This window comes from Schistocerca piceifrons, chromosome 9, assembly GCF_021461385.2.
Source record: "Schistocerca piceifrons isolate TAMUIC-IGC-003096 chromosome 9, iqSchPice1.1, whole genome shotgun sequence".
Lineage (NCBI taxonomy): Eukaryota > Metazoa > Arthropoda > Insecta > Orthoptera > Acrididae > Schistocerca > Schistocerca piceifrons.
Window position 1 is genome coordinate 30,572,596 of NC_060146.1, and position 14,610 is coordinate 30,587,205.

At 46.6% G+C, this 14,610-nt stretch overlaps 1 protein-coding gene across 1 annotated transcript in view; it reads left to right on the forward strand.

The window, feature by feature from the left end:
* The first annotated feature begins 5,382 nt into the window (after positions 1-5,382).
* LOC124717217 (UTP--glucose-1-phosphate uridylyltransferase-like) overlaps positions 5,383-14,610 on the forward strand; it is an 85,733-nt gene continuing 76,505 nt past the window's right edge. The window contains exon 1 of the mRNA XM_047244005.1: positions 5,383-5,500. Within this exon, the coding sequence (XP_047099961.1) occupies positions 5,480-5,500 (21 nt within the window). The 5' untranslated portion in view covers positions 5,383-5,479. The remainder of the gene's footprint in view (positions 5,501-14,610) is intronic.

Sequence of the window (14,610 nt, forward strand, 5' to 3'; positions counted from 1 at the left end):
TTCAAAAAATTCAGAAGTGGTGACTTCGACATGAGAAACGACGTGTGCGGGAAACCACTGAGTAAGTTCGAAGACTACAAATTGCCGGCCTTATGTGGTGAAGACGATACTCAGACTCAGCTGGAACTCGCGGAACAATTGACTGTGACGCAGAAAGCTGTTTCACTTCCGTTGAAAGCTATGGGAAAGAAGACAGCAAGCAAATCGGAAGACTGCGTGTGAAATGCTCGCCAGATTCAAAAGAAACTCGTTTCTCCATCGAATAGTGACAGGTAATGCAAAATGGATATATTTTGAGAATCCTAAGCGTCGTAAATCATGGTTGAATCCAGGCAGACCTTCGACATCGACTGGAAGACAAAATCGCTTTGGGAAGAAGTCAATACTTTGTGATTTGGTGGCATCTGAAGGGTGTCATATGCTACGAGCTGCTAAAACCTGATGGAACCGTTAACAATGATTGGTATTAACAGCAAATGATCGATTTAAACCGAGTGTTACGTGAAAATCGACCGGAGTATGAAAAAGGCGAGACGAAGTCACGTTGCTCCACGACAACGCTCCGTCTCACACAGCAAAATGGCTCAGAGGAACGGTCGAGGCGTTCAGTTGGGAAATACTAGGGCGTGCGGCTTATTCTCCAGAGGTGGCTCCGTGCGATTATCATCTATTTGCATCACTGGGACGCGCTGTCGCTGAACAACGCTTCAGTTCGTATGAAAATGTACGAAAATGGCTCGCAGAGTGATTCGCTTGAAAAAAAAAAAAAAGTGTTTTTTTGGCGTGGCATTCATAGCCTGCCGGAGAGGTGGGAGATATATATATAAATAACAATGGAGATTATTATGGATAAAATGAGTTTCAAACTATAGACGTGTAATTATTGCAACCAAATTCCGGTTTGATACTTCTGCACTTGGTATGTTCGCCACGCATCAACTTTGGTGCCACTTCTGCAAAAGGTTAATGCACTGGAACAATCATATTATAAGAGATGTAGTATATTCTTAGCTGTTTATAAAGAATAATAAACGAGACTCGATCTGACCATAAACTGTAAGCGACTCGACATCAAAGTGCAGTTACAGTGTTTCAACCACAGACGTGGTATAGGCATCATTTGAAGTAGCCTACTTTCGAGAATCACTTTTCAGCCAGATTTGCAGGAGGCGTAGAACTGGAGGCATATTAGCACAGGTGAATACGGTTACGTTGCGTACGGAGCACCTCCCAACTCCGATGGCGACTTAAGGGCCTAACTTGACGAACGCGTGCCAGTCAGATCGTTAGGCGATGCAGAGCACCCTCCACGCTCACCAGACTTCACCCTTGTGGAGTTTTTGTCTATGAGGACATGTGGTTACAGCACAGGACCAGCTACAGTCAATGAGATGAAAGCAGTCATTGAAAACGAATACGCCAAAATACCGAGTGCGTTATCAGCTGCGTGTGGCTCACAGTGGCCAACAATTTGAACACTTTCGATAAATGGATCGTTTCTGCATTTGTTGACATCATTCTGAATTTTGAAATTTTTCCGTGTTTTAATAAATGTTAGTGCTACAGTGATAAAAAGAGTCTCTTTTTTTGGAGACACACCGTATGTAAGGAAACTGGCCGAGTGCGAATAGGGCTGGTGCACTTAGGGTTCTGAACTACCTTAATCACGTATACACGCGTTCCGTCCAGTCGGGGATCCGAGCACCTCGACGATGTTTGCCTGTTATCGACACTAATACTGGTGAGAGATCAGTCCCAGTGATTGCGAGAATTGCGACAATGTTCTAGTTTCAAGTTTGATGTCGGATAACAAATAACAACAGAAATAATCTTTCTCGTGTGATGTAATTATAAGGTAACAAGTCTCCGATTTGTCTCCTTCACTTGTACTGTGAAACTTTTCTTCTTGCCCAATTTCGTGATTTCTACGTCAATCGTAAGTGCCTATAGGATTTAACGAGTGAGTTTATTAGTTCTTGAGGGTATTTTTGGTCTGTCGTTGCAACTACAAAAATGCGTGACTTGTTCGTCAGAGGCGTTTCGTTTTATTGAGGTAAAGCATAATCAGTGGTGGTGATTTTTCGGCTGATTTCTCGCTTACATCGGGATATGCGTTGTACTAGCACATCGAAGTTTTTCTGTTTTTGGCGCCAATAATTTTCGTCCAATTTTTAGATGGAGTGGTGTGCATAAAAGTGTGGTGTGAGAAACGCGTCTGATGAAAAAATGACGCATTTTTGTAGTTTCAGCGACAGACCAAAAATGGCCTCAAGAATTATAAAGCAACTACGGACACTATGGACACACAAATGAAGAGTTTGTTAGTATCGAAATGGCTCAAAATGGCTCGGAGCACTATGGGACTTAACATTTGCGGTCATCAGTCCCCTAGAACTTAGAACTACTTAAACCTCACTAACCTAAGGACATCACACACATCCATGCCCGAGGCAGGATTCGAACCTGCGACAGTAGCAGTCGCGCGGTTCCGGACTGAGCGCCTAGAACCGCTAGACCACCGTGGCCGGCGGTATCGAAATATGTGACTTAAATGGCCGTATCTTTCGGTTATACTGACTTAGATGTCACCGCCAGGTGACTGTAGACCTCGGTATGTGACGTAGATTTCAAAGCGATACGTCTACCCGTTCCCAGGACAGATAGACAGATAGAAACGGCAGGGAAGATTTTATTTCGTGTGATGTAATAAAAAATTCACAATTTTCAGAATTTATCCTTTCGTTATAGCGTGAAACCTAGCTTCTTGCCAAATTTCACGGTTCTAGGTAAACGGGAATTATCCTGTAGGTTCTGGTGAGAGTTGACGAGAGCAAAGTACGTGACGTACTAAAGTCGTGGGATACGCGTATGCACATGCACGGATTCTGGTAGTACCACGCACACAAGCTACAAAAGGGCGGTGCAGTGGCGGAGCAATCACGTGTCGTCAGGTCATTCGTGGGAGAAGGTTCTGGACGCGGTTGACACTGCATTACGGGGATTAACGGACGTCCAACGCGGAATGGTAATTGAAACTAGACGCATGGGGCACTCCATTTCGGAAATCGTTACGGAGTGCAGTATCCCGGTATGGGCAGTGTGAACAGTGTGCTGAGAATGCGACATTTCGAGCCCTGCCTCCCACCACTGACAAAGCAGCGCCCGACAGCCGTCAAGCGGCCGCCGGGAGCAGCGGTGTCTGCTGACAGACGAGGAGCACTGCGCGGAGTATCCGCAGAAACTGATGTGAAACCTACGACTGACGCATCCGCCAGAACAGTGCGGCGAAAATGGTGTTAATAGGCTACGGCAGGAGACGGCCGACGCGTGTGCCTTTGCTGACAGCACGACACCTCCTGGGCTCGAGGCCACATTGTTTGCACCCTGGACGTTACCCGGTCAGATGAGTCCCGGTTTCAGTTGGTAAGAGCTGATGGCAGGGTTCGAGTGTGGCACAGACCGACAAAGCCGTGGTCCTAAGTTGTGAACAATGCACTGAGCGAGTTGGTGGCGTCTCGGTAATGGTGTGGGCTGTGGGACTGGGTCCTACGGTCAACTGAACGGATCATTGATTGGAAATGGTTATGTTCGGCTACTTGGAGACCATCTGCATTCATCCATTGACTCGGTGTTCGCAAAAAACGATGGGAATTTTATGGCAAAGTGCCACGTCAGCGGGCCACAATCATTCGCTGATGGTTTCGAGAACATTCCGGACAAATCGAGCGAATGATTTGACCACCCAGATAGCCGGACGTGAAGCTCATCGAATATTTAGGGGACGTAATGGAGAGGTCAGCAGGTGCACGAGACCCTGCACCGGCAACACGCCCGCAGTTACGGGCGACTATAGAGGCAGCAGAGCTGAGCATTTCTGCAGCGCGCTTCCGACAACTTGCCGAGCCCGTGCTACATCGAGTTGGTGTTCTACGCCGGGCAAGAGGCGGTCCGACAAGATATTAGGAGCCGTCTTAGCACTTTTGTCACCTCAGTGTAAACGTCCATAGCTTTTCATTTTATTGACTTTGCTTCACTTTTTTACATCAACGAGGGACCGCAGACGTTAATATGTGACTTACAGGGGACCTCCCCATCGCACCCCCCTCAGATTTAGTTATAAGTTGGCATAGTGGATAGGCCTTGAAAAACTCAACACAGATCAATCGAGAAAACAGGAAGAACTTGTGTGGAACTATGAAAAAAATAATCAAAATGTACAAACTGAGTAGTCCATGCGCAAGATAGGCAAAATCAAGGATAGTGTGAGTACACGAGCGCCGTGGTCCCATGGTTAGCGTAAGCAGCTGCGGAACGTTAGGTCCTTGGTTCAAGTCTTCCCTGGAGTAAAAATTTTATTTTCGCAAAGTTATGATCTGTCCGATCGTTCATTGACGTCTCTGTTCACTGTAATAAGTTTAGTGTCTGTAGTTTGCGACCGCACCGCAAAACCGTGCGATTAGTAGACGAAAGGACGTGCCTGTCCAATGGGAACCGAAAACATTTGATCGCAAGGTCATAGGTCAACCGATTCCTCCACAGCAAAACACGTCTGATATATTCTATACGACACTGGTGACGGCACGTGCGTCACATGACAGGAATATGTTGTCGACCCACCTAACTTGTACACTTGGCGAATGGGTAAAAGGATTCTTCTACCTTGCCCGATTTAGGTTTTCTTGTGGATGTGATAATCACTCCCGAAAAAGTGATGAAAACATAAGACTTTGTCACATAAACTGAAAATAAAAAATTAAAATTTTCGCTTCAGGGAAGACTTGAACCAAGGACCTTTCATTCCGCAGTTTCGCACGCTAAGCCTGAGACCACGGCGCTTCTTCGTTCTCTATCCTGTATGTTGCATATCTTACACATGGACTATTCAGTTTGTATATTTTGCTTATTTTTTTCATAGTTCCAGACAACTTCTTCCTGTTTTCTCGACTGATCTGTGTTCAGTTTTTCAAGGCCTATCCACTGTGCCAACTTATAACTAAATCTGAGGGGGGTGCGATGGGGAGGTTCCCTTGTTAGATGACAATACGTTACGTCTAGCCGTTCACAAGAGGAAGGGTCGTGAACAGTCGGACACACAGGCAGACGGACAAGGAAGGTCTGGGGATGGAGTTAGGGAGCCGTACAGAAGGCCTTATTTGAAGCCTGGAGACCTGAACCACGCGACTGGGGGGGGGAGCTGCGGGCGGCGGCGAGGCGCCAGCCAGCATCACGCCGCCCAGATAGCGGGGCGCGTGGAGCGCCGGCGGACCGCGGTCCAGCCGACGAGTGGTAACTGCGTGAGGCGGGCCGCGCCGCCGCCGCGGCCGACCTTCGGCCGCGCTGATAGCGGAGGGCAGCGCGGGATCTGCCGGCAGATGGCGGAGGATTAGCGCGCCGTGGCAGCCGCGTGACGTCGCCCAGACATATAAGCGGCCGCCGCGGGCGCGCGCCGGCAGTCGCCAGCCGAGGAGCCGCAACAGCCATGGACTACTTGCTGAACAGGGTGAGTCGCGGGGCCGCAACGCGCAGCGCGAAGCCGAGTCACCGCTGTGGCGTGGCGTCTGCGAGGGAGAGAGAGAACGATCGGTGGTCATCGGGCTCTCGGAATGACGTCTCTGCGTCGTAAATTGGAGGTCGCAGGTTGGCGTCCAGATTCGGTCGTTGACGTCGCTTTGGAATGCGCCATTACTTCGTGTGTGTGTGTGTGTGTGTGTGTGTGTGTGTGTGCGTGTGTGTGTGTGTTCCCCTAAATAAACGTGCCCCAGCAACCACGCTTACGCCAGTTAACACTGCCCCTCACCTAGGGGAGAGTTGCCTAACCTGTACCACTTGTTAGATTTTATTTGTGGCTGTCTCCACTCGGACACGTCTTGCAGTGACTGAGTCTGGTTGCACGATAAAGGAGCAAAAGAGATAGCAGACGTTTCTAATGTGTATAGGAACTGTATATGCGTCCTAATTTCCTTCTCTCCGTGTTCCTGCCCACCCTCTACTCCCCTTCTGTTTGGGAGAATAAACATCGCATCTCACTGACAGTATTCCACCCATTACCGAGTCCATCAGCACGTGTATGAAATACACTAACAGACGACTTACAACGTGCAAATACACAAGGACCAGAAAGGAGAGGGGTTTGTGCAGTCCCTTTCACTGCTTTATTATTAATTCTCGCAGGGCCCGGCGTCCAATCGAGGCTCTTGATCCACTCGAACACAGTACCGAGATTTTATTTTGTCACTCGTACGCCCCCGGTAGCTGAATGATCAGCGTGACGGATTGTCAGTCCTCTGGGCCCGGGTTCGATTCCCTGCTGGGTCGCGGAATTTTCTCCGCCCTGGGACTGGGTGTTGTGTCATCCCATCATCCTCATCAACTGCAGGTCGCCGAAGTGACGTCAAATTAAAACACCGGCACCCGGCAACGGCCTGCCCGACGGGGGTCCCTACCCTTACGATGAAATAAGTAAAATTTTGTCACTAGCTCTACCTGGCCACGTCTTGCTCTGGCTCAGTCTGGTTAAACTGAAAAGAGAGAACTCAGGGAGCTCGCGTATCTAATACGTGTGGAAACTGGACACACGCTGTGACCTCCTTCTGCCCTCTGCGCGTCCCTCCCCCTCTCCCTTCGTCCATCCCCCCTCCCTCCTCTGTCTCTCTCCATCTTCTCCTGCTCCCCACTCCATCTCCTTCTGCCCCCCCCCCCCTCCACCCCACCTTTCAGTCCTGGACTTAATTTTATAAATTAAGATTCTGTACAAGTAGTCTGTTGTTAACTAAATCTGTCAAGAACAATTCGAGACTTTTGGTAATGGTGCTCCAGAAGATATAAAAAAAAAAAAAAAAAACAGCCCGTGACCCACGTATTTGAATGCAACGTTGTGTCAACGTTTCAAAGCAATCAATGAAGATCTTCCTGAAGCTTAAGATTTTGAACAAACGAACATTTACGTTTTTATTTACATACATACAAAATCGTTTAAGCAAGTCCATTCTCAACTGCAGGACGTTGTTATTGATATCTGATACAAAGAATGGCTTTGTATAAGCTACTTGTCACCGAACATCATCTCTTCACATATATAAATATGATCTTTCGATTCGTTTCAACTCCGTTCAGGAACACTTTGTTCAAATGTGTGTGAATTCCTAAGGGACCAAACGGCTGACGTAATCGGTGCCTAGACTTACACAGTACTTAAACTTATGCTGAGAACAACACACATACACACACACACACACAGACACGAGGGAGGACTCGAACTTCCGGGGGAGGGGCCGTGACATGGCGCCTCCGGCCGCGCGGCCACTGCGGGCGGCAGGAACACTTCACAGCGCCCAAAAATTTTAAATACCCATTTGCATTTTTCTTTTCAGTATGCCCCTGAACTGTTGACTTAGATACATTTCATATGCGTGCACATTCATTTAATCCGTGGTCCCCATTGAGATATAGTGTTATAGGTAAATGCTCCACTTTCAATAACACCTTTCTGTGGCCATACCGTGAAAAAAAATTGTTTAATGTATAACTCATGATAACAAACGCATTAAAAAATTTCACCACATCCTTCTTTAACGTTATCTCGGACTAATAATGGCCGGCCGCGGTGGTCTCGTGGTTGTAGGCGCTCAGTCCGGAGCCGCGCGACTGCTACGGTCGCAGGTTCGAATTCTGCCTCGGGCATGGATGTGTGTGATGTCCTTAGGTTAGTTAGGTTTAAGTAGTTCTAAGTTCTAGGGGACTCATGACCACAGATGTTAAGTCCCATAGTGCTCAGAGCCATTTGAACCATTTTTTTTTTTACTAATAATGCTAAACGCATTTTTAAAGCTCACTATACAAACAGGTTTCTTACATTATACAGGTACAATATCGCAAAGTTACAGCAGTACATCATAGACAACATCGCCATTTTCTCTTTGTTAGTTCCCTCCGAAGAAATCACAACTACAGATTCGAGACTGTAAATTAACGTTATTTCACGTCTGTTGATCCACAAATGAAATCTTATAGCAACAAACGCGGCCTTCACGCGGCCTGTTGCTCAGTGTGCAGAACTCATGACTGACACCGTGGCTCCAAGAAGCGTGTGATTCACGCTGACTCCACTGGATGTCGGTGTACAGGAAACTGATGATCTGTTCATCGAAACTAGTTGTTCAATAAAGAAATTTTATCAGCAACTCTTGGCGGAAAATTATGGCGTTCTTCAAATATTTACGAACTGTGGGGGTGCCACCGACTTAAAGTATATTAAATCGTTCATCAACAAGTTCCGCAGCAGTTTTTATTGCCGGCTGTCTGGATTTCAGTGTGTCAGACATAGCAGACGGGAACCTCGGGATTGTAAAGCTGAGGCCGGGTGGAGAGGCGCGGCCTGAAGTTGTGCGCCAGTAGAGTGGCGTAGCCTGTACTCGGCCCCTGACGGCACACACCGAGTTGGCTGTCGAGCTTCTACGCGCGTGTCTACACTATTAATCAGCAGTTCACACTTACGCGTTTGTCAGAAAATGCGTAGAAGCGTTCCGCTCTCGGGCAGCATGTGGGAAAAAAAGGAGCACGCAAGTCTTCCACTGCGAGCTCTGAAAATGTTCAAATGTGTGTGAAATCTTATGGGACTTGACTGCTAAGGTCATCGGTCCCTAAGCTTACACACTACACTAAATTATCCTAAGGACAAACACACACACAGCTATGCCCGAGGGAGGACTCGAACCTCCGCCGGGACCAGCCGCACAGTCCAAGACTGCAGCGCCTCGGCTAATCCCGCGCGGCTGCGAGCTCTGGTTTCACACATCTTATTACAATGGTCAATTTATTACGATGATCATTTCTCCCCAGTTTTGTGGTGCTCAACAAAATCTTTTTTGCAATTGGAGGAGAAATTTGGTTATTGACATTCAGTAACAAAGATCTCGTCGCAACGAATAACTTCTTTATTTCATTGAGTACCATCCCAACTGCCTTATCATATACCTATTTTGTGATTACAGGAAATGACGTTCCTTTTTTTTAATTTTTTCAATGTCCTCCGTTAGTCATATGTGATACGGATCCCATACCGCACAGCAAAACTCCAGAAGACTAATAAGTTTAGTGTAGGCAGTTTCTTTTACATATTTGTAGCATCCCCTAAGTATTCTGCCAATAATATTCAATCTTGTGTGTATATTGTATTGTGTATTAAATCGGGAACCTAGAAACGATGGAGAGGCTTCGTCTCGCCGTAGGCCTCAGTGGTTCACAACCCCACAACAGGCCAGAGCAGCCCAACCACCCCACCACCGCCCCACACCGAAGCCAGGGTTATTGTGCGGTTTGCCCCCCCCGTGGACGTCTCATACGAGACGAGTGTAATCCCAAATGTTTGCGAGGTACAGTAACTTACGGTGTACGCCTACGTAGAGACGACGTTTGCGCAGCAATCGCCGACATAGTGTAACTGAGGCGGAATAAGGGGAACCAGCCCGCATCGTCGAGGTAGATGGAAGGCAGCCTTAAAAACCATCCACAGGACCTCGACACTAATCCGCCGGGAGGATTCGTGCCGGGGACCGGCACGCCTTCCCGCTCGGGAAGCGGCGCGTCAGACGGCACGGGTAGCCGGGCTGGCTCTAACTCAGTCTTTAATTCGCATTCTCTACAAGGTATTATAAATGATGGATCCAGTTTAAGTTGTTCATAACTCTAATCTCTAGGTATTTAGCTGACTCGACAGCCTTTAACTTTGTATCATTTGGCGTTTAGCCGACCACACATTTTTTATTGTTTAGGATCAGCTGCCACGTTTCACACTGTAAAGATATCTTGTCTAAGTCATTTTGTAATTCGTTTCAATCTTCTGATGAAAAGACGGTAAATGGTAGAATAATCTGGAAACAAACTAACGTGGCTGCTGATTCTCCTAAATCGTTTATATAGATTACAGAAAACAGTGGGCCCTTAACGTTTCATTGGGGATCCCCAACTAAAACTTCAGTTGCAGTAGAGGGCTTCCCATCAGGCACGATGAACTATGACTTCTCCGACAGCAAATCACGAAAACCCAGTCGCGCAACTGAGACGATACTCCATTGATCCACAATTTTATTAGATACGGTTTGTAGAAGGTTGTCAGACCACTTCTCAAAATCTCGAAATATGCAATCAAGTTAAGATCCTCTGTCTATAGCTTGTTGGCATGGTATCTTTTTAGCTATACAGGAGCACAATGCACTGCTGAATTACACACCAGCCCCAATGGAGAGCGGCTGCTGATGCTCTTATGATAACGCAGACCTTTTGGAGGACATTATTCCTGGTGCGAACTTTCGGTGTAGCATTTGCCAATTGAGCCCTATAGGTAAAGGGTTTGTCAAGTGTGACACCCAAACACAATGGGTTCGGTTTTGTATGGATTATGTGTTCCATAAGACTTCAATCAAATATAGATCTGCTGTTGACAGTAAGCCTGTCTGTTATTGATACGCATGCACGAACGTTATGTTCTTGGCTCGTGTTTGCTACTACGATAGTACTGCCGCAACACTGAAACGCCAATGTCCTTTCATTTTCGTGTCTTGGTTACTAGTGAGTAGGTCATCTGTGTGAGCGAATTTAATACGTGACCGTGAAGAGTGAAAGCAATATATTGGTTTAAAGTAATGGACGTTAGTACAGAGTTCTGGGAGTGGATTCGTTGAAGTTCCTTGGTTATTGATTTCCTTAGGAACGATAGCTTGGAAATATCAAACAATGAAGATGTTGTTCAGGAACTGACCTATATTTCTAGAGGGTACGAGTAACTTTAGAAACAGTTCTTGTCGTAAGCAGCAGTTGAATCAAGAAATACTACTAATGTTTTCAGATCTTCTTGAAAGCCTGCTTCAGTGAGAATGGTGAGGTCAGACATGAGTCTCAAAACTTTTGTTGAAGGAGGCGTTGAAAAAACATCTGGAAAGATCTGTAGTGTTTTTCTATCCCGTTACAGGTCGCGTTACCGTTTTGCAGAGAAGAGACAGAGTTATGAGAGCAAACTTTTTTTGGAGAAGACTTTCAAAAATATTCCAAAACATGCGTAGTATTTCTCGATTCAACTGTACCTTACGATACCGTTTGGAGACAGAGACAGTTTTCTGTGTCTGGGATAATTGCCTCAATAAAAGCTGTATGACTGAAGACTTGATCTCAGAACTTTCACTGAAGCAGGCTTGCAAGAAGGCTTGAAAACATCCGTGGTACTTGTTGATCCAACTATGGCTTATGACACTATCTGCAGACAGGGACTGCTGCTGAAGTTAGTGAGGTCAGTGATTTGCTGCAGAACCATAGCCCATGTCAGATCTCTTCCGTATAGCGTTTGAAATTTCTTCCACAGTAAGTCCTGCCTGGACGTGTGTACACTGAGGTGACGAGAGTCCCGCGACGCCCCCCCATACCGTGCCGGAGCTCCTGTCGCCCGGCGCAGTGCAGCGACTCGACGTGCTGTGCTGCTGGGAGTGCCCTGCCCTGCCCTGCACAAGTACTCAGCCGTGCTGCCTCTGCAGCACTGCCGGTGCAGGATTTTGTGCTCGAACTGAACTCTCGATGATGTCCAAATGTTCGACACGATTAATTTCGGGCGACCTTGGTGGCGAAATCATTGGCTACAACTGTACAGAATGTTCTTCAAATCAGTTTCGAATAGTTGTGGCCTACTGACACGGCTTACTGCCAGCCATAAAAATTGCGTCGATGTTTGGGAACTTTAAGTCCATCAGTGGCTGCAGATGTCTCCAAGTAGCCGAATATAACTAGGACCCTGCTCATTGCATATAGAAACAGCCCACACCATTATGGAGCTATCACCAAGTCGCACAGGGCCTCATCCCCAAACTGGGTCCGCGGCTTCGTGGGGTCTGCGCCATTCTCGAGCCCTACCATCACGACATCGGGACTCGTCTCACCAGCTCGTTCTTTTCCAGTCGTCTAGGGTCCAACCGATACGGTCAGGAGCCCAGCAGAGGCGCTGCAGGTGATGTCGTGCTGTCAGCAAAGGCTGCCACAGCCCATTAACGCCACATTTCGTCGCACTGTCGTAAGGGATACACTCGTCATACGTCCCACATTGATTCCTGCAGTGTTGCTTCGCTGTTAGCACTGGCAACTCTACGCAAACGCTGCTGCTGCCTGTCATTAAGTGGAGGGGGTCGGCCACTGCGTTGTCCTTAGTGAGAGATGGTGCCTGAAATTTGGCATTGTCGGCATACTCTTGATAATGTGGATCTCCGCATATTGGATTGCCTAACGATTTCCGAAATGGAGTTACACACTATTAATTCCTGTCGTGAGACCATAATCGCGTCGAAACCTGTTCACATGAATTACCTGAGTACAAAGGACAATTCCACCGACGCGCTGCCCTTTCGTACCCTGTGTACGTGATACTGCCGCCATCTGTGTACACGCACATCGCTACCCCGTGACTTTGGTCAACTCACTGTACACAGACTCCGCCTTGTTTCTTCGTGCTCAAGATGTGTCTCAAAATATTGCTTTGCTCGTCCTCCGACCAGATACGGGCTCTTTAGTTGTGCGCTGCATATAATGCAATAATTATCATTCTGGACATTTAATGTTCCAATTTGGCGGTCCCCGGTACGCTGTTGTTATCGTAGGCTCCCTTTCAAATGTTCAAATGTGTATGAAATCTTATGGGACTTAATTGCTAAGGTCATCAGTCCCCAAGCTTACACACTACTTAACCTAAATTATCCTAAGGACAAACCCACGCCCGAGAGAGGACTCGAACCTCCGCCGGGACCAGCCGCACAGTCCATGACTGCAGCGCCCCTGACCGCTCGGCTAATCCCGCGCGGCGTAGGCTGCCTTTCAGATATATCACAGTTTTTGCAGAAACGTACCTCCGTTAAAATCCTACCTTTATGTGTTAAAATGGTTTCGGCTTAAGTGCGAGACACAGGGTGTTGCCCATTCTAAATGACTGTTTGTCCTGAAGCAAAATACAAGTACGTCAAGAAAATCTTGTTTAGGTATCAGGGAACATTAACCAGTATGACTGCCTTCCCCGTGAGTTTGTTCGTTACAAGCTTGTGAGCAGCAGTACGAATTTTTTAAACAGCACCATGTATTTTTTATTCGATAATCCACTTGCTCTCCTCAAGACCTGTTCAGAAAAGTATCACCGTGTATCAGTCACGTAAACTACACGTCATTAAAAACGTAGCACAAAACAGAATCAGATTTTTACTCAGCAGTGGAGTGTGCGATGATATGAAACTTCCCGGCAGATTAAAATTGTGTGCCGGACCGAGACTCGAACTCGGGACCTTTGCCTTTCGCGGGCAAGTGCTCTCTCAAACGGTAGAGTACTTGCAAAGGTCCAGACTTCGAGTCTCGATCCGGCACACAGTTTTAATCTGCCAACACATAACAGAGTTTGACTTTCCCGCACTGGTGCACAGCGCAAATAGCCGAGGTAACGTAACTCGTCAGCTTGCTGCAGCTGACAGCAAACAAAGTGAAACACAAGGAAAAGCCACACCGATCATTCAGTCAACTGTTTTCAGTTGAAGATCTGTGTGAGTGTCAAGTACCCTGACGAAGAGAAAGTACAAATTCTACTCGTATGTGAAGAATGTAAGTTTTCATTTTCCTTGCGTTTCTATTTTTTTACTGTCAGCTCCAGCAAGTCGACGAACTACGTTTCTGCGGATACCTACACCTTGTATTAGAAGAGGAAAGTTAAAGTCAGTTCCCTGTTAGGTGTTTAATAGCGTCATGTTTACGTAAATGGTTCACTATGATACATTTTGGAACAGGTTTTGAGGAGAAGAAGTCGATTACCGAATAAAAAATATATACAGTACAATTTTTTAAAAATCACATCCTGACAACGAACATAGTCGCAAAAAGGCAGCTATGCTGATAATGGCCTCCTGAACAGCATTTGCTTCACAGATTTTCTTATTTTGCTCCTGGACAAAAATTTATTTGGGGTGCTCGAGGTAAATAAGACACCGTGTGTACATGATATCCCAAGAAAATATCGACAAATTTTAGGGACAAGTTCCTTACACAGAAATAAGTTAAAAAATGTGTAGTAAATATGGGCTGCGATATTATGAAACAGATCTCTTCTACTGCGAGGTATTTGCAAAATGTCTAGTAAACATGGGGTCCAAAATGCATACTTTAAGAGCTATGAGCACTTTTTCACCTTTCCTATTGAGAAACACATATCTTCTACCAAAGAAGTCTTCATAGCTCTTAAGGTACGCGTTTTAGAGCCCGTGTGTACTAGACGTTTTTCCCTTGTTTTGATTCATACTACTGTGGTGTAACGAGTGTTATTCGTGATATGATCTATGTTCCACTGGAGATGCTCATTCTGGCGAAAGATGTGTCTTTTATAAACATTGTACGTCGTATGAAAAATGTACTGTGCAGTGGCGTAACACGGCAGGGGCAGACCGCGGCAGCACTTGCCGCAAGCGGACGTTTATGCCTCGCTGACGACCCTTGACGGCGTCGCGAACACCTCAGAGAAAACATATTACAGTAAAGACGCTCGAGACAAATGAACGCTGTAAATCATAGATATTACGTGTGATCAGACGTATTGAATGATGTATA